The sequence below is a fragment of the Acipenser ruthenus genome, chromosome 15 (genome assembly GCF_902713425.1).
Source record: "Acipenser ruthenus chromosome 15, fAciRut3.2 maternal haplotype, whole genome shotgun sequence".
Lineage (NCBI taxonomy): Eukaryota > Metazoa > Chordata > Actinopteri > Acipenseriformes > Acipenseridae > Acipenser > Acipenser ruthenus.
The window spans coordinates 35,640,994-35,661,727 of NC_081203.1; the positions used below are offsets into that span (position 1 = coordinate 35,640,994).

At 44.1% G+C, this 20,734-nt stretch overlaps 1 protein-coding gene across 7 annotated transcripts in view; it reads left to right on the forward strand.

Moving 5' to 3' along the window:
* The window catches only part of LOC117422295 (echinoderm microtubule-associated protein-like 1), a 55,711-nt gene that overhangs the window by 16,688 nt on the left and 18,289 nt on the right, over nucleotides 1-20,734 (forward strand). For 5 of the 7 annotated variants that reach the window (XM_058988104.1, XM_058988098.1, XM_058988100.1 and 2 more), the window contains exons 2-6: nucleotides 12,071-12,253; nucleotides 12,730-12,795; nucleotides 14,510-14,642; nucleotides 19,437-19,568; nucleotides 19,909-19,937. In XM_058988104.1, coding sequence (XP_058844087.1) covers nucleotides 12,071-12,253; nucleotides 12,730-12,795; nucleotides 14,510-14,642; nucleotides 19,437-19,568; nucleotides 19,909-19,937 — 543 coding nt within the window. The remainder of the gene's footprint in view (nucleotides 1-12,070; nucleotides 12,254-12,729; nucleotides 12,796-14,509; nucleotides 14,643-19,436; nucleotides 19,569-19,908; nucleotides 19,938-20,734) is intronic. The other 2 variants (XM_058988105.1, XM_058988103.1) reach the window with 1 other exon arrangement.

The window sequence follows — 20,734 nt, forward strand, 5'->3', positions numbered from 1 at the left end:
GTATGCTTTTACTGCGGGAAACTTTTAAAAGGGGTTACACACTTAGCAGCCACACAGGCTGCAGGATCAACCTTAACACATAATCATAAGAAGAACAAGTCAGACTGTCAGTCCTTACTCTGGGGTTTGCTAACAATTGTTTTTTAAATTGTGAACAGCCGGGTCAGGCAAAGGGAAAGTGCTGAGAATGAGGAAAGCTTGTGTAACTCCGGCTCACTGCAGTGTAAGGAAGGAAGATCCTTGAGTTGACGCTGCCTAACCCACAGAACATGCTATTTTCAGCACCCACAGCCTGAAGGAACAGAGCTCCCATCCCAACTCCTCTCTACAGACAGCAGCTGGAATTCGCTGCAGTATTATAATCATGACATTGATGCTGTATGGGCTTTTACTCGTGTGTGCTTTTAAAAAAACAGTAACAAATGGAGTTGGGGCTCAATTAGCACCACAGCTTTCACAAGGCTGCGACTCGTTCCAGACTTAATCGTGGTATGTGGAAAACAGAGTCATGCAAAACAGAGTTAGCTTACAAATAACCATTTACCCCTTTTCTTGACCAATTAAAGAGTAATTTAAACTACGAGCAGAGGAAATTGCTAATGCAATTTACAGTAACACTGAGCACTGCGCTTTGATTGAGGCCAAGAGCTTTATAAGCAGAGAGTAATCGTACAACACACAGGACGTTCCACCTGTAAGTCAAATGAATGAACCGTTTCAATATTTTCAAAGACTTAGCTGTCCGTGTTGGAGGTTATTAATCAAGCCATCTGGTATTGGCTTTGCCCAATCCTGTGTTACTACAGTCCAGGCCAATTCTAACAGTTTCCCCCAATTTTTTAATAATTGGACAAATAGATTATCCTTGCTGAAAACACAATTTTCGTTGACATTTTAGCATTGCCTGGCTCATACCTGCTAAGAAATGACTCACGTCTGCTAAGAGCTGAGCCTATGTTCAGCACTGCTCCGAATAAGAGGGGCTGCTTCCTTGCCATTCAGCACCTCCATTATATGGGAAGAACAAAACAAATACAATAAATGTTCTCGCTGTTTAAAATGAGGTCTATTTTAATGCTCGAATCAGACGCAGGAATGAGCCGCTGTGTAACTCTGTAGTTTTAGGATGGAGGTGTTCAGATCTCCCGCTGTTTGGCTCAGTATTAGATTGCGTTGGAGGAGGATAGGCAGACGCACCAGGGAACGTGCAGGTCAACAGGATGCGGCTGATTCAATTGAATAATCCCTTTGATAACAGGCAGCAGGACATGACTGTAGGGTACGTTTGGGCAGCTCCTGTAGCCAAAGAATGCTTTACCTGAATGAACAACGGGCAGGAAAAAAAAAGATTTCACACACAGTGGTTCTGCATTACCCCTTCTAAAAGTTCACCACACACGGTAATTTGGCAGTTTTCCCCACGATGTTCCCATGGTTAAACTATGCATTTACCATAGTGTATTATGGTTGGTCCGTGCCTCTCTGTGCTTCGCAATGCTTACCTGTGCTTCTGCTGTGGTAAACGTTTATAAGGGACTGCGAGTGTAAGCTTTAATAAACGAGACTAAATAGTTAGAAGCCAGTGCTCGAGGGCAGATTAGCACAGGCCAGTCCCAGCGAAGGTCAGTACAAGAGACATGAAGGGCTGTGCTCGGTGCAGGATGAACCGAATCATTATACAGATGTGACAGAAAGGGCTGTGCTCGGCTCTGGCTGAACCGAATCATTATACAGACGTGACAGAAAGGGCTGTGCTCGGCTCTGGTTGAACCGAATCATTATACAGACGTGACAGAAAGGGCTGTGCGCGGCTCTGGCTGAACCGAATCATTATACAGACGTGACAGAAAGGGCTGTGCTCAGCGCTGGCTGAACCGAATCATTATACAGACGTGACAGAAAGGGCTGTGCTCAGCGCTGGCTGAACCGAATCATTATACAGACAGGACAGAAAGGGCTGTGCTGGGCGCTGGCTGAACCGAATCATTATACAGACGTGACAGAAAGGGCTGTGCTGGGCGCTGGCTGAACCGAATCATTATACAGACATGCTCTAGTTTTTCAGTCTAATTACCAGAGAGCACAGTGGCGATGCTTCAAAGCCTGGCTGGCTTCAAGGAACCTGTTACTATGGAGTCGGTGGAATTAGCTTTTAGTTTAGCATTCTGGTTGCAGGAGAAGAAAAGGACTCATTACGGTCGTGAAGCAGAGACAGTAGCAAATGTGTTCCGTCAGGACAGGAATTAAACATGGAGCAGGCATTCTGAATGTGTATGTGTAAGACTGACCAAACCTGTGGCCTGCCACAGACATCTCCCACTATTCAACAGCAACAGCAGCGGCACATATCCTGACTAAGCCTAATGTAAGCTGAGCCCAGCAGTGCACAAGAGAAGCACAGTATTAAACATGTAGAATTCACCAGCGGTGCACAAGAGAAGCACAGTATTAAACATGTAGAATTCACCAGCGGTGCACAAGAGAAGCACAGTATTAAACATGTAGAATTCACCAGCGGTGCACAAGAGAAGCACAGTATTAAACATGTAGAATTCACCAGCGGTGCACAAGAGAAGCACAGTATTAAACATGTAGAATTCACCAGTGGTGCACAAGAGAAGCACAGTATTAAACATGTAGAATTCACCAGCGGTGCACAAGAGAAGCACAGTATTAAACATGTAGAATCACCAGCGGTGCACAAGAGAAGCACAGTATTAAACATGTAGAATTCACCAGCGGTGCACAAGAGAAGCACAGTATTAAACATGTAGAATCACCAGCGGTGCACAAGAGAAGCACAGTATTAAACATGTAGAATTCACCAGCGGTGCACAAGAGAAGCACAGTATTAAACATGTAGAATTCACCAGCGGTGCACAAGAGAAGCACAGTATTAAACATGTAGAATCACCAGCGGTGCACAAGAGAAGCACAGTATTAAACATGTAGAATCACTGCTGTATCGGGTTCAGGTGGGATGGTAGTGCAGATGCTCCATGGTGCTGTATCGGGTTCAGGTGGGGTGGTAGTGCAGATGATCCATGGTGCTGTATCGGGTTCAGGTGGGGTGGTAGTGCAGATGCTCCATGGTGCTGTATCGGGTTCAGGTGGGGTGGTAGTGCAGATGCTCCATGGTGATGTATCGGGTTCAGGTGGGGTGGTAGTGCAGATGCTCCATAGTGCTGTATCGGGTTCAGGTGGGATGGTAGTGCAGATGCTCCGTGATGCTGTATCAGGTTGAGGGGATGGTAGTGCAGATGCTCCATGGTGCTGTATCGGGTTCAGGTGGGATGGTAGTGCAGATGCTCCATGGTGCTGTATCGGGTTCAGGTGGGATGGTAGTGCAGATGCTTCATGGTGCTGTATCGGGTTCAGGTGGGATGGTAGTGCAGATGCTCCATGGTGCTGTATCGGGTTCAGGTGGGGTGGTAGTGCAGATGCTCCATGGTGCTGTATCGGGTTCAGGTGGGATGGTAGTGCAGATGCTCCATGGTGCTGTATCGGGTTCAGGTGGGGTGGTAGTGCAGATGCTTCATGGTGCTGTATCGGGTTCAGGTGGGGTGGTAGTGCAGATGCTCCATGGTGCTGTATCGGGTTCAGGTGGGGTGGTTTTGCAGATAAAGCAACTTGGGTGCATTTAATGATGGGCAGAATCGCTTCTGATTAACCTTTGACCCACAATTCTGCACACCCTTAGTGCCGACCATGAACACCACAATGGTTAGTGTGCACACCAGTGGGGGTGTTCTCCTTTGAGAATGCAAACGACGCTAATGACATTCTAGAATAAGCAGCTTTGTGAATAATATTCCCCGCTGTGTCGTCATCGTGTTGTTCTTCTCCCTGTGAAGATGTGCTGGAGGATATGCCTCTCTGGTAGCAGCCAGGCAGGTTTGCATTCTGATGTAATGAATCACGATTGATCTGTGATGATGACTGGAATGAGTATGTGGACAGACTGGAGTGGATTGTTTACAGTCTGACAAGAACAGAGGTATGCGTGTAAGGGGGGTTGGTTCTGAGAAAAGATCCTGGTCGAGTACTACTGAGAGACATCAGAGCAGGGATTTTCAAAGCATATCTTCTGAGAGTATCCAGAATCTGCTGTATGTGCATCATCACTTATTTGAAATGTGGTGGTGGCACAGAGTCTGGGCATTACGAAACAGTAGTTAAGGAAACCCCCTTGCAGTCTTGTTGGAAAGGCTCCCGGACATCACTGCCGGTTTATATTCTTACAGCCAAGCCCCTTTATCTTTATCTGTTGTATAATTCAAACCCTTACCTTACCGGTTTCCTAGCAACATGGCAGCATGTTGTCAGCATGGTTTTTACAGACCACAATACCCCACAGTAGAGAGACCAGGATGTCATTATTTGGTTCAGTTTTCAGAGGCATGTCATTTATATGAGGTGAAAGGTAAAAGGAAATCACTTGCACCCGTATGTCTTCAGAAGGTGCTGAGGCAGGGAAAGAAAAAATACAGTTTGTGTCGCCGGAGCTTTTATGAGGATATATTACATTTTCTGTTATCTTCCTAAAACCTTGCGAAGGCAGAACCGCGGCCAGCCCCTGGAGCTCTGGTGTGGGCTGCGTCTTTCTCTTTGTTTTCATTTGAACGTTTTAGAATCCCCGTGTGATATTGTCCTTCATAGGTCAATATAGAGTCAGTTCAGCAACGCATATGGTACAGAACACTGTTATGGGCTGTCTAAGCAGACTCTAATGAGCCCGGCAGCTCTGTTACGTGGTTTGCTTGTACACTTTGAACTGCTCAGGTGCCCGATACGTACAACTGCACAAGAAGTGTGCACACCCTTAAAAAAGTTCACCATAGTAAAAACATAGCCAAATGCAATAAAGCACAGTGAAAGCACTGTGAAGCATAGGCAAGCATTGTATATCCCAGAGAGGTACAGTGTGGTAAAGCAAATACTGTAGTGTACGTGCATTGGCTCAAACTGAGCTGCAATGTGATATGCATTTCCATCTGCGTGTTGTAAGGTTTGCGGAATATATTTAAAGGCAAAGTATGGTAATTGCATAGCATAGCCATGGGAAAATGACCATGCAAAGTTACTGTGAACAACCTTTTTATTTTCTAATGCATTGCAAAATCTGTTACCGGGCAATGTGTGCTCGGGGTCCGTCAAGCTCTAACAATAATGAGCGTGCCTCAGCTCCGACTCTCACCCTGTAGGCTGTAAAAGACCACACTGGACACGAATCAGTCAAGTAGCCCATGGCTTGCCATCCTGCCATAAGACCCAAGAACACTCACAGCAGCTATTGATCAGCGCATGTGCTTGGATCAGAATGAGTGGATTTTGCTGGTAATATGTTAATCTGACAGGAGCGAGGAGGGTACAAGGTACTGCGGTGCATATTCCCTGAACTGTTCTTACAGTACCATCTGAAAATACACATCCTTCCATTGCAATCTGGCTTTACTTCCATACAATGCTGTGTTTGTGTGTCAACAGCCAGGCAGGCAGGGAGAGCATAAAGAAGTGCTGTGCTGAACAAGAATAGTTCAAATGTGTGTTTTTCAAACAGCCGTTTATTTCATTTAATCAATACAAAATCGAGCTGGAAAATGAGAAAAATACTATTTCTTTGTTGTTTGTGCAGAAGCCAAAACAGTGACAGCATCTGTTCAAGATCTTGGCTCGAAATCTTTTCCAGAAAAGAAAGAAAGAAAGAAAGAATGTCAATCAGTATAAAAAGTTGCTTCAATCAAGTAATTCATGCGTTCTCAAAAAAGAAATATGTTGCATAACTAGCTGTTTGCTGCTGTGTGGTTGTTTTGAATTTTTGAATGGGGTGAGCATAGCTGTTACAGTACGCCTCGTTTATCTCACTGTTCTGCATTTACTGGTAATGTGTTTATTCAGTTTGCAGTCATTGTATTTTGCATCATGTGGCAAGTGTCTGTTGAACTGTACTGCATGCTGCAGAGATGGAAATGTATGACTTTGATGATGGAGCAAGCCTCTAACATTAGGGCAAAGCGCGTCTGCTCTGTAATGTGATTTTGGTGACATGCTTGCCCGGTCCTTTACCATCGGTGTTACACTTTGGGGATGTGGCCTCATTTGCATGTTAGCGTCGAGTGATTTCGATGACGGCGCAGACGTCTAACCAGGTAGGGCTCCTGCTGCCCAGCAGTCCAAGCTGCTCCACACCGAGCTTACCAATGAAGTGCGGCTCAGCTCACAGGACGTCCTGCAGTGGCTCAAACCGAGCCCCAGTGTGACCAGCATTTCCATCTGTGGATTGCAAGATTTTCAGAGCGAAAACGAATGAAGTGCATCTTCCCTTTGGGATCATACCCCATTATCACAAGCTTCTTCACAGTAGGGATATCCAGTAGCAGCTTGCCTCTTTCAATTATCTTCTTTTTTGTATTTAAAATTGGTCTTAATCAAATGGCGTTTTCATTTACTGTGGTAAAAGAACAGCAAAGTGTAGCAAACCATAGTGAAAGCATGGAAAAGTACAGGTAAGCATGGTTAAATGTATCTGCATGAGGAAAGCATATTAAACTACCAAATTACTGTGCAAAGATACCAGGGCAAACTTTTAAAAGGAGTTGCGCTGTAGGTTTGAGCTCTGTGTTTTTCTGCCTGCAGTTCATTTTTCCCTGAGGTTTTCTTTTAATGGACTTGGTTTCCACATGAATGGAGCTTTCCCATTAAATAAATAAAAGGTTTGAAATTGCTAAACTAGTGTTATATGAAGCGTTCACAGTACATGAGGCTGGGGTTTAGCATGTTTGAACCATGTGACTCCTCTATCCACTCCCAGCAGTGAAGCACCTAAAACATAAGTTACAAAAAAATAGAAAAAATAATAATAATAATAATAATGCATTTGGATCTGCACATACAGGAACGTCTGCCAGGTTTCCACAACAATACCCTTTTCAACTCCATTTCTGTTTAGCTTTATCTCCTACCTACACTTTAAAAGACCCCGACTGTAATCCCTCCGCAAAGCCAAAGCTTTAAGATAGCCGCTGCGATGAAAGGGGTTCTCGCCAGGCTTTGATGATAAAGAGCAGCAGCTCTGTTTGAATCACATTGCTCTCTATTCCTGTGCCACCAAGCAGCCTTGGAGCCCGGCAGCGCTTCCCTGCTGACTTTCTGTGGGTTCGCCCTGCTGGCAGTAGTTGTGGGATCAGTCCTCAGACAACAGTGTTACATTTATATAGTGCTTCTCATGCACTGACGCTTCTCAAAGGTGCAGTGACCGCGGAACACTAAATGTGGCTCCCATTGTGCGCTCCGTGACGCTCCACTTGCAGCTGTGAAAGGGTGCAATACCCGCAGCAGTGAGTTTCTTTTATAACATGCTTTGATATCCACTCATGACTAGCGCTCAGCCAGCTCATCTCAATTCACTCTGTCCCCTGGCCCAGGTTAGAAACAGGTTTGAGAGGTGCAAGACGGTTTCCTATGCAAGCTAATCCCCCTGCCCCAGCCAGGTCTGCAGTTCAAGTATGGCTTCCAGAGCATGGCATGCACGTTTTATATACAAACAGCTACTTGTTGACAGATGTCATGGCATGCTCCTCATCACAGCACACTGCTGGAATACTGTATGGTGTTTCCAAATGCATTTCACTCTTTTGGTTTTGGTGCACATACATGCTTTCCTGTTTGACTGCATGCATGCCCAGACTGCTAAACAAAGCAATCCAGTGCTTTCCTCCACTAACCCCAGCAGCCAGCGTGTTTTTAAAAGAGGCTGCAATCCCCACAGGAGACCTGGTTAAGTAATGAAACAGCATGCTCACAAACATGCTTGTAAGCACGCTATTGCTTTAGATGGACACTGCTGACCCGAAACAAGGACTAACAAATGTATACTGTGCATTAAGTCTCATTATTCAATTATGGATCCGTGCAGTCTCTTATGAAAGTGTCCCATAGTAAAAGCAAAGCACAGTGTAATAAAGCATAGTGAAAGCATGGTAAAACAGGTAAGCATTGCAGAAACCATAGTACATTATGGTAAATGCATAGTATAACCATGGGAAAAGCATGGAGGAAAATCCTAAATCACTGTGCAAATTGACAGTGGGAGGCTTGTATAAGGGGTACTGCAAGCACACAGCAGATAGGGAGGCAGTGCGTGTGGTAGGCTTGTATAAGGGGTACTGCAAGCACACAGCAGATAGGGAGGCAGTGTGTCGTGCTGCTCCATGTGTTTGAAATGCGTTTGCAAACGTGGGCATGCACGAGTGCGTGATGTGCATCTGCTTCTATTTATAGTGTTTAAATAGTTTCAACCAGAAGCTAACCTCAACCTAAAACTCCCTGTAATCTGCTACTTCGTTAGCTAATAAGCTTCTTTTAAGGCGTTCCACCTCTTTGTGAAAACTTGGATTAAATTGGATTGCCTGTTTTTTTTATCTTCTCAGGCTGGGGGTAATCCCTATAGGAAACGTATCTCTCTGCACTTTTGAGACTGATTGTACAGTCTGTGAGAGATGGTTCAGCTTGGAAAGGGAAAGGATCGCGTAGTATTACACTGTACGCTGTTGTTGCTTCTAGTAGTAAACATGAATTTATACAGCCACAATTTTCTTGATTCTCACAGAGTGCCACCTAGTGGCGCGGAGGTTGTAATTCTGCAATTTGGGTCTTAAAGAAGATTCTCATGTAATCCACTCACTTATCTGCAGCTGGGTTCAGTTACTTGCCTTGGAACTGATAATGACCAAAAGGCAACCCAGTGTATATTCAAGCCTGCACCAGCACAGCAATACCACAGCCTGGTGCTCTGGGAAGGGGGGGTGTTGAATTATAAATGCAGTGTGTGAAATATAATTTTTTTTTTTTTTTTTAAAAGCTGTTTCTTAAGCAAAAATAAATAGAAAACACTGCTGATTGCGTATCCTGCTCTTTATCGCTGGTACCTCGTGTGGTGTCTCTTTAGAAGCACAATATTATGACTGTGAAATGCAATTACACGAGGAGGCTGTAAGCATTCCTTCATCTTACTTGCAGTTACCTGCCCCTAGGATACATAGCACTGGAATCTAAATTAATATAGTACAAAAGCAACATAACTAGAGTCCTGGAGTCAGCGGAGCCTGGCTTTGTGAAGACAGCATCATAACTACAGCAAGAGATGCTTGTCTGAATAATACAGTCCTGCTGCTAATTACTGATTGCAGATGTGTCTTGTATCTGCAGAGAAAGTGCAAAAGATAACATAGATTTTTGTTGCTGTTGTTGTTGTTTTATTAAGATAGACTTTGCTCTGTTTTGGAAACAGCTCAATTCACATGACACTAACATCAAAGAAGAACAGCAGGGAGTGTGGTGGCATCAGATGCATGAATAACAAAAGCAAACAGACAGCAGAGCCAAGGCAGACCTTTAACCTATGTAGTGATACAATACTAAAAGGTACTTTTAAATGATTGATTATGAGTCAACAGCTCCTGAGAAGCTAGCCCAGTGAAGACATTGAGAAAGATTTCTAGGCAAAACTGCCTTTGACTTTGGCTTCCCAGCTATCTAAATCAAGAGTCAGCCGTGTGGGCACGGGGTTTTAGTTTTTATTTCCCGTTCTTGAATCTGTTTTATTCTATGATAAAAGGGAAGGAGATGTCTGGGAATGCAATATATTATTGTTTGCTGTAAGCAGATGCATTGGGATGTAGTTGAGGTAGTGGCGATGCAGAGGTGAGACGATATATCAGTCTGTCTCCAGAGACCCCTGTCTGGAATCCAGGAAAATTCTACTCTGTTAAAAGATAAATCACAAAGGGGACGAGAGTCTGCTGCTCAGCCTCATTAATCCTGCTGGGCTGGGGGCTGACAGTGGCGGGGGTGTAATCCCAAGAAGCTCGCAATGCACAATGCTGGGTGAATCTGTATCAACAAGCAGGCAGAAAGACCCCCAGACACCGTATACAGATCGCTAGCTGCATATGGATTGTATTAGTTTCTCAGTCACAGTACGGCTCAGTTCCTTTTTCAGAGAGGAATCCCTCCATTACGACCACCAAAGAAAAATGAGTTCTAGAACAGGGAGATGTTCAGATAAGAAGGGTCTGACAGACTGCACGAGGGAGTTTATCGTGATTGTTTGAATGTGTGTCACAATTTCATTTCCATTTCTAAATGCTCATGAGCTATCAAGATGTATCTGCAAGGATGATGGGATTCCATGACATTGTTCAGACGGCCCTTATCTGGGATGGGACATTAATCACTGCATGGGTGACATTAATGCATCTTATCATTACAGAGAAGAGAGCTGTAGAACTGAAACGCAGTATTAGACGCGTGCTGCCTGAGAGAGGGGGGATGGGGTTGGGGTAACCGAACCCTGATGGAGTTGTTTTAGTTAAACTGGAAGTCTTCATCCCGAAACAGTTACTCCCCCCCCTCCCCTGGGGATCTCTCAGCTGACTCGCTTGTTCTGCTAGATTACAAAAGCGAGTGTTGTTTGAGAAACAAATTCTTTCCATTAGCCACAGTCTGACCTACGTTATTCTGTCACTGAATCAACTCTGAGCTTCTTACTCATTCCTATGACTAATTTCATGTTTGTGGGAGTTCATTTGGGTGAAACATCAGGTATGAAAACAGGGCCCTTGCTGCATTGCAGTTTTGATTAGGCTCATCTGAACAGCTCATGTGTTCCTAGTTAAGCACACAGTAAAACCAGCATTGGGTGATACTGCTGTGCAATGAGAGTCTAATCTCCATCCCTTAACACACTGGGGAATGGGTGATACTGCTGTGCAATGAGAGTCTAATCTCCATCCCTTAACACACTGGGGAATGGGTGATACTGCTGTGCAATGAGAGTCTAATCTCCATCCCTTAACACACTGGGGAATGGGTGATACTGCTGTGCAATGAGAGTCTAATCTCCATCCCTTAACACACTGGGGAATGGGTGATACTGCTGTGCAATGAGAGTATAATCTCCATCCCTTAACACACTGGGGAATGGGTGATACTGCTGTGCAATGAGAGTCTAATCTCCATCCCTTAACACACTGGGGAATGGGTGATACTGCTGTGCAATGAGAGTCTAATCTCCATCCCTTAACACACTGGGGAATGGGTGATACTGCTGTGCAATGAGAGTCTAATCTCCATCCCTTAACACACTGGGGAATGGGTGATACTGCTGTGCAATGAGAGTCTAATCTCCATCCCTTAACACACTGGGGAATGGGTGATACTGCTGTGCAATGAGAGTCTAATCTCCATCCCTTAACACACTGGGGAATGGGTGATACTGCTGTGCAATGAGAGTATAATCTCCATCCCTTAACACACTGGGGAATGGGTGATACTGCTGTGCAATGAGAGTCTAATCTCCATCCCTTAACACACTGGGGAATGGGTGATACTGCTGTGCAATGAGAGTATAATCTCCATCCCTTAACACACTGGGGCCTAGGATTGAAAGAAGATTTAAACACTGCCACTTCTTGTGTCTGTAATGTGTGTAAAGAGAATAGTGAGGAGGTTTCAAACTCAGTCTGTCTGTCGTGTGTAAAGAGAATAGTGAGGAGGTTTCAAACTCAGTCGATGTGTGTAAAGGGAATAGTACTGACAGCAGGTCCTTTAAATATTTATCATTCATTCTCACTTTGATCCTGCTGTTCAGCATTTCCCAAAAGTATTTTTTTTGCATGTAGGAAGAATAATCTGAGCTATTGGGCTGAGCTAAATACATCATCCGTTGAAAGTACAGTGTACCGTCTACAGTTCCAGTCGTGCATGGTAAATAAAACACTCTTCAGATAAGCTGTTACAGTTCAGTGAAAACTACTGTCTACTACAGCAGATTCCAAACTTCACTATTAGTCTTTACACAAATGTTTCTTATGGGAAATGTTGTTCAGGTTACTACATCAATTTTCGTAGTGCAAAAATGTTTTCTGAAACATGCCTTGGCACTTTGTCAAAGGGAGCCTATGTCTGGCAAACCCTAATGGCACCATTGATTGTTGTGTTTCCTTGTTTGCTCCCTGTCCTGTGACGATCCATACCAGCAATCCCTGGTTCTCTCTCCGTTCCTCTGTAGATGACAGCGCCTCGGCTGCCAGCAGCATGGAGGTGACTGACCGCATCGCCTCCCTGGAGCAGCGAGTCCAGATGCAGGAGGACGAGCTCCAGCTGCTGAAGTCTGCACTAGCCGACGTCGTCCGGAGGCTCAACATCTCTGAAGAACAGCAGGCCATGCAGAACAGGAAGGGACCCACCAAAGGTAACCCCCAAACCTGCTTATGTAACATACTGTAGGGAGCCTCAGAGCCCTTCGTCTCCAGCCCCTGTCCAGGGCTGTTCATGTTTGCGAGGTTTCTGTTGTGCTTGTTTCCTTGGCAATGCAGATAGTCCTGCTCCCACCAGGGTCATTTAGCCTCTGGCTCAACTCTGCTCTATTGTAGCCATCTCATATAAAAAGCCCAGCCAGCTAACTGATCTATTAGGACATGTTTCTGAAAATCCGATTGAATTTTAATAAAAATGAAAAGTTACGATTGGAGTCCGTATCTGCCCCCACAACGTGTTGCAGGGTGTGTATTGTTTATCTTGTAGTCTATTAAAATGCAGGGTAGTGTCTTCTCATCTCCTCCTTCAGTTCTTTTTCTGTGTTCTGTCTGTTTCCTCTTCATTCTACACCTCCTCAGTTCTCTTTCTTCTCCCTCTGTTTCTCTCCCCTGTAACGCTATGGATCTATAGATCAGCCTTCCACCAAAAAAACAGCCCCTTCAGAGGCTGCTAGATCTGGCAATGTGTCCAAGCCAGGTAAGAGCCACAAAGCACCCTGACTGCTGTGCTGCGACCCCGGGGAGTTGCTTGGAGCTTGTGGTTTGAAACCCTCACACAGTAACATGGCGACACGGTTGTCTTTGTGTGTGTGACACTTTGTGGCATGGATAGCTAACTGAACTGTTAAAGCACAGTAAAGTGAAATTGACACAGATTGTTTTAAAGCCATTAAGAAGCATGATGTATGCATTTGTAAATCTTATTTGTAATATCATTTTGAAAGAACACATATGATTTCCTCAGGCTTCCTCAATTCTGCTTCCTTCAAAGATTGCATGGAAGCAAGTCACGTGCAAAGGATACAACATTCAAATTAAAATGTGTCTTTCTGCATGCATGACAGTCTTGCTCTTTGCTGAACTTTCCAATCTCCTAAGTCTCACGCTGGACCCATCACAACTCTTCCACATTCGGTGTGGTGTGGTATTGGGAATTCAGCTTGGTGCACATTCCTCGTGGATGCAGTGTGTTAGTTGCACTGTGCTCACCTCTCAGATACGGTGCTAAGCCTTTGCTAGGTCCTGGTTTCTCCTAGTATATATAGTTCCAGATGATTTTTTTTCATATTAATGTTTTTTTTTGTTTTTTTTTTATATATAAGTGTTTATCTGGCTCACTTGGTGGAATGGTGTAAATGATATGATTTTAATCAAGTCTACATTTGTACAGATGGTATCCAGATGCAGTAATTTAGACATGTATTGAATTCAGCATTGCAACACCTAGCAATATATATAGAGAGGCTTTATAATAAGCATATTTAGGTACTGCACAACTTCTCAGGGTTTAATATTTCATAAGTTACCGCTTGCTATTATTTTGTATGCTATACCACTCTACGGCTTGTTGCTAGTAAAACCTCCTTAATAAGAACCCAATGGGGCCAATTAAAATGGTTATTGCAATTCAGAGTGTGTATTGTTTATCTTGTAATCTATTAACTATGCAGAAGTTAGCTTGTGCTTATCCCAAGGCAGCCGAATGGACCCCGCCAGGATCAGGGACCGCACTCGTGCATCCTGCAGTACTGCTGCGGTTCATCCAGGCACGCAGCTGCATGTTCACTGGAACGCATGAGCACAGCGGCGTCTGTTCAGTAAACACATGGGGCAAGGCAGAGACAGTGCTAGTCTAGCCAGTGCTGAACCCCAATGCACTGAATCACTGAACCTCACTGTCCGCAATCTGCAGCCTCTTCTGATCTACCGTCTGTCTGCTGTAGAAACTGGCAAGCCAGTGTTATCAGTGCGGGGGCTTTCCTTTCCCATGGGTCTGCCATAGGGAAAGAGGATGAAATGGACAGCAGCTGGCCAGAAACAGTAATTAAAGTATGTAAGAATTCCACGTGTCGCACACGTTTGTTTAACGGAGTTCTACTGAAAATATCAGTATTAAAATACAAACAAGCTCTGCTATTGCAGCCACGTGAACACAGGTGCATTCGCTTCAGTGTGCATGTCTTTGCAGTCTTAGAGAATGAAGCACTCAGTCTACACCTTTTATTACGGCTTCAGCGTTTGCATTCCAAATCATTGTTCTTCTTTCTGTTACATTGGATTCCAGAATTTGAAATCATCAGTTCTGCTGTGGAAGCGGCGTTGCTACTTTGTTACTCTGGCATTCTGAAACGGCGCGATGAATCACTGTCATGTTCTTGATTGCTGTTTTTTTTTTTTCTTGTGTATTACAGCGAGACCGCTGATGCCGACATTGCCTCTAAGGCCCGTTGTGAATAATGGAACGGTACTACCAAAGAAAACGAGCGGCTCACTGCCTTCTCCATCTGGAGCCAGGAAGGACACTTCATCACCAGCAAACAAGAGGTACCACCGCCTAGGGGACCCCAACAAAGAGAATCATAGGGGGGGCAGTGCAGACAAGAGGTACTACCACCTCTGGGGACCCCAACAAAGAGAATCATAGGGGGGGCAGTGCAGACAAGAGGTATACCGCCTCCGGGGACCCCAACAAAGAGAATCATAGGGGGGGGGGGGGGGGGGGGCAGTGCAAACAAGAGGTACCACCGCCTAGGGGACCCCGACAAAGAGAATCATAGGGGGGGTGGCAGTGCAGTCTCCACACCCATTCACATGCTATCCTCACACTCTTTTTAACACTGCACTGGTGCGCTGGATAATTGCAGCAGGCTCTTTATGTACCACGGTTCTGGCAGCACTGTAAGAGCTTCCTAACTGTGCCTTTACTGGATGCGCCACTCTGGAGCCCCCGTACTGTGGGTCTTTAAGAGCCAGTGCAGGTGTGTTTTATTTCAACCCCGTTCTTTCAAATATATCTCTAATGAAATAAAAGATTAGGTGCATGCATGTTCTTGATCTTTCATAGAATTTGTAGAATTTCATGGCACCTCTGCTTCACTAGAGCAGGTGATGATGAAATGTAGAACATTGTTTGGATATACTGGATGTTAAGATGAGATACTGAAAACCTGCAAGGCATACGGGAGTGTGTGATCCTGCTTCTGGAAGGATCTTGTACAGAGTTAACGAAGCCTTCAGTTCAATTACTTGCTACAAGAAAAAAGGGAGTATTGAACATGATATCTGTCATTTCTCTAATGCAATTGTCACGGGTCCCAGGCCTCACGGAACCGATTGACTGAAAAGAGTGGAACAAAGACCAGGACAGGACGCGCAGACTCCCCCCAGCCTGGTCTAGACAAACCCATCCTGTGAATTACACGCCACAACACGGTCGGTTCTGAGGATATAGACTACAGACTGGTTTTTTTTTATAGTACCTGTTTTACAGTTAGTCCAGTTAAACACACAGAGGTGTTTTTCAATTGCAGTGAGTGAAGAGGTTGTATTCCACTGCTATCAATCAGCCATTCAATTACCGGCCAGAGCTGTGAATCACTGAGCGTGGGGCACAGAGGCTACCCATGTATCAGATTCATGTTCTCCAGTAGGGCTTTCCCAGGGCTGCATGCAGCTGCTGATAATATGCACTAATTCAGCCTGGCAGCTATCCCAGTAAAATGCTTGCTTTCACTTCATAGTTTCATATTCCCAGCTGATGCCTGAGCACATGCATCGTGTCATTGCATATGGACACACTCTTGTTTGAATCCTTCATTGTACATGTTTTTTTTTTCATATGGCTAAATCACAGAATGTACTGTAGGGAAGGGCGTTGTTAGTTTAAGGGTCCATTTGATCTCAATTATTACAACACAGTTCCATCTGGAAATGTTTTTTGTTCCGAGTGTTTTAATTGGTTGTAATTCGGAGTTCAGGGAGGTGCTACAGAGGGGAGGGGGAGGAGCATGCAGCACAGGTATTGGTTGATTGTAATTGACCTGGGGTGATGGGAATACAAATAAACAGTGGAGGGATATTGGTTCATTTTATTGTGATTCTTTTGCACCTGAAATCGATGTTTTAGTAGTTTATAAACTGAGATCAATTCTGTTAAAGCAAATATATTTGAGTTGTTAGTGAAAGGAACCAGCGGTTGCCTGGTCTGTCTCGTCCGTCCTCTCTGTTTTTCTGTTTTTGGTTTTTTGTTTATAGAAAATGAAAATGTCAGTTGCAGAATCCAGGCTTTTGTTTTTACGTTATGTTTCTTTGCTCTCATCACACTCAGTGTTTGATTAAATATCACTCAGCACTAACAGCACAGGAGGGGACCAGGAAACTGTTTGTAACGTCAGTTGGGATATACTGTGTAATCAATCTCTTCTTTCTTTCCCTGTCTCTCTCCTCCTGAATATAATCCCTGAGTGTAACCTTTAAACCTGTCCCCCCCTGCAACACAGTAAGAAATGACAGTAATTCTTTACATTGCGTCTGTAATTACTTTGCATTTACAAAGCCTCAGTAAATACACGTGTACTTACACATAATCACAGTGTCCCTGGTGTTGCCTACTGCCACTGTCTTTACAGTTCTGCGTTGTGATTTTATTGAGGATATTGTTCTTTGTAACTATTTGTGGAATCTTCATTGAATATATCTTCATTGTACATATACTACATTTAATTACAATATAAGTACAACGTTTCATTGTAAAACATTTTAAATAGATTTTCATGAAGTAGGATAGATAATGTCAAAGTTAGCATCATACAATATTATATTTCCGTTCCATTCAGATTGCTTTAATTACTGCTTTAATAATTCATATTGTACCACAGTGTCAACATTTTCTTATTAATATGAATATTTTATCGAGAGAACATGAAAAACTGCTCCTGTTGAAAGAGTGTTTAGTGACGTTTTTCAACAGAGGTATGCAGCAATAACATGAAGGTCAAGTAATAACATGTGAAAGAAATCCTATTCTGATGGAGGGGTGATGTGATTTGAATAGAAAGCCGCAGCGCCGCAGTCCATGTGCATTCTGCATTTCGTTTGTTATGTTTTCCTTCTCACTTTTCAGTGTTCATTTTTGTACATTCTGAGAAATGTAGAAGCTTCACACGAGTGAAAATGTACAATTCATTCGAAAACGAAGAAGAAAAAACTCAAGACTACTCACAAGCCCCCAGCACCCAGTGTCTGAGTTGTTGTTTATTTCCGGATTGGTAACTTTATTGGGTGTGTTGTTGCTTTGGAAAAATATCATGCTAATACAGCTTTGATAATCTATCCCATGGAGTCCTGACCCTTAATAACAATAAACAGTAGAGCTGTAAAATAGCATTGTTAGCTTTACCACCCTATGTCATTGTACAGCTTCATAGGCTCTTAATTCTAATCATTTCCAGGGCTGTGAAACCAGAGTAAAAATAACCCTAACTGGATAGACAGCACAGAGACTAATTACCCTCAGATCTGAAACAGTGCTGCAGGCGTGATTCAGGAAGTCAGTTGATTATGAATAATTTGAGATACTGATACAAGCTTCAGACCAAGGGACTGCAGCGGAGTCTTCTGCTGCTACTTCTCCTTCTCCTCCTCCTCCTCCTCCTTCCTCTCTAATTTTGACTGACACATTTGAGATTGCTGCAGAAATTTAAACAACTTTTCAGTATATTTTACATAATAAAATGATAATTTAGCAATTATATGAGCAATACAAATTATTCTCTGATCTCCAGAGTACAATGACCTACAGTATCAAGGGATTACACCAGTTATTAATTTTTAAAAGTATGTACCGGTGGGGTTTTACTTGAAGGAAACATCGAAGGAAAGAGAAAGGCACAGAGGAAACCAGCCGAAGATTTAGATATGCAGGGAGATATTGAACTAAATCCGTGAATTGAGGGTCCTCAAATGAAAGTAGCTGCTTTAATTGTATGGGGGAGGCTGGTTAGGCTTGCCGTCTGCACAGTCAGCTGTCACCCCACAAGATCTGCACTTAGCAGAGTTAAGAGACTATGATTAGCAGTAATTCACACCTCTCCCCTGCTCCTATCTGGTTAGTGTGGAGGGGAGCCTTCTGCTCTCCTTTGCAATTGTGATCTCTACAGGCTCTTCACCTCCAAACGGTTAACTCTTTGCAGCAATGGCAATACTGCATGTTTGTGTATCTTAATGGAGCTCAGCTGCTTCCCAGGTCATGATGATGATGATGATGATGATGATGATGAGGACGTTACCACCTACTAAGGCTAGAAATAATATAAGAAAACATGCTGCGAGACTTCCTGTGCTTGCCCACAGTACCATGCTGGACCCTGAGGGTGTCGGGTCTCACCAGATAACCAGCATTGGACCAGTTTAAATACCTGTGACACTGTGCTGATGTTTCTATGGAAGAGCACTCTCTCTGCAACATGAACAGAAACAAACGGAGCCCCTGGGTAGTGTAGCTAGGGGCAGCAGCGTTGTTTCATCTGTTTGATATTTGAATGGGCTGTTCACCATTGAGCACAATAAAGATCCCATTCTACTCCATTTACCCCAGTGCCTTGGCTAACTGGAACTACAGTTCAGTACAGGCTGCACATTTTAGCTTTGCCAGATTCACTTTTCTCTAATTTAATTACCAAACATGACCATGACAACACCACTGAATCTCAACCTCCACACTGTGTGAGGACAGGCTAACTGCTGATACGCAATGGATTTGTTCTGCACACGTATCTTCCGGTGCTGAGAACTCTGCAGATTGAGAGGATTGCAGTATACGGGTGAGTCGCTGTGAATGAAAGCACACAGTTGTTCCAAGCTTGTGAGTCCAGTCATCCGTAGGGACGGGGTGGATCTGGATGTCATGATCTGGCACTGTTGTGACTCGGATTACACTAGAGCCCACGCTGCATCGAAATGCTGATCACACTACTCTGATTGTCATCGCTGTCATGCTTGCCTCCATAATCAAACCATCTGGAGACACCTCTGGATATGCCATGTAACTGTAAAGTATAGTAAAGCATAGGTAAGCATGGTCATGACCAGAGCGGTATGGTAAAGCCTATTAGTGCATAGTATAGACAGGGAGAAAAACCTGGTCAAGCTGCAAAAATGCCATGCAAAAATACCCTGGTAAACTGTATCATTGTACCGGCAGCTCTTTACAGATATAGCAGCTGTAATTCTGGGGTCTGGGGTCTGCTCAATTGTTAGCACCCTCTGTTGGTGGAAGGTGTTATATAAAACGCACTCAGCTGTTCCCCCTGTTGTTCCCCCTCCCTCTCCTCTGACCAGTACTGTGAAGAGAGCCGGCTCGACGGAGCGGGTGGGGCCGATGCGCAGGGAGAGCCCGGGGGACCCCAAGAGCAGCCGCACCCGCACGGGCTCCACCAGCAGCAACTCCAGCGGCAAGAAGACCAGCGAGAGGTATGATGAGTCCCAGTGAACCCCTTAGCACATCATTACCATTACAGTGTTAGTATGAATAGTTACAAAGCACTTAACGTGTACGTTATTGTGCATGATCGAACCCTTTTCTGATGCAAATGGGGAACTTACATATATCGTGCAAAAAGATTTTCACATGAAGTACATTGTAACTATGCATAATGACATTGTAATGATGTGTAAGTACACATGTATTTCCTGTGTAACTACACAGTAATCAGAGACACTTGATGTTAAGTGTTCCCTGTAGTCGTACAGTATGGGAACAGTATTGTCCTGCACAGTGATTCATTGTGGGTGTTTTCTGTTTTTCATTCAGCAAACCCAAGGACCCCGTATTCAGTGCAGGTAAGTAAAATGCCTTGTTTATTGTTATTACAGATGGTAGCCTGGTTCCTTCTCAATGCCCTGTCTCAATTCACTGCTTCTCCTCAGTACTGTGTTTTCATTGCCATCTGTTTTCACGCTGTTACTCTTGACTGGAAAAAGAATATCTGCTTCCGATAATATAATGATTGGGCAGGATTCCATCAGTGCAGCAGTCATTAGGAGGCATTTCAAGTTATTGATTAGCGATTAAATATATATGTGCTTCATTGAAGTGTGTACCGCTCTAGGCTGTGCACCATATGGCCTGCTGATTTAGAGACGCCCATTTAATCTGCTGTGTTTTTATTACAGCTTCAAGCTGTATTGCGTGTGTGTGCGAGTGTGTGTGCGCGCGAGAGTGTGTGTGTGTGTGCGTGTGTGTGTGTGTGTGTCTGTGTGTGTGTGTGTGTGAGAGTTTGTGTGTGTGCGAGAGTGTGTGTGTGTCAGTGTGTGCGTGTGTGTGTGTGTCAGTGTGTGTGTGTGTGTGTGAGAGTTTGTGTGTGTGCGAGAGTGTGTGTGTGGAAGTTTGAATTTCAGCACACCAAATTCAAAGGAATAACATAAAGATATACGAGATGGGAACATTTCCTAATAAAGAATAGCGGATTTGTATCCTGAGTGTCCGATAGCTTAGGCTGTGTTTTCAGGTTAAGTTCGGTTAATCATCAAATGAAGCAACACAGGTAAAGAGCTGCTGTTTTCTTCAGACAGTACCTCACATGCTGAGCAGGGTTTCAAACCCGGGGATGAATCTTCATGCCCGGGGGATTCTGGTG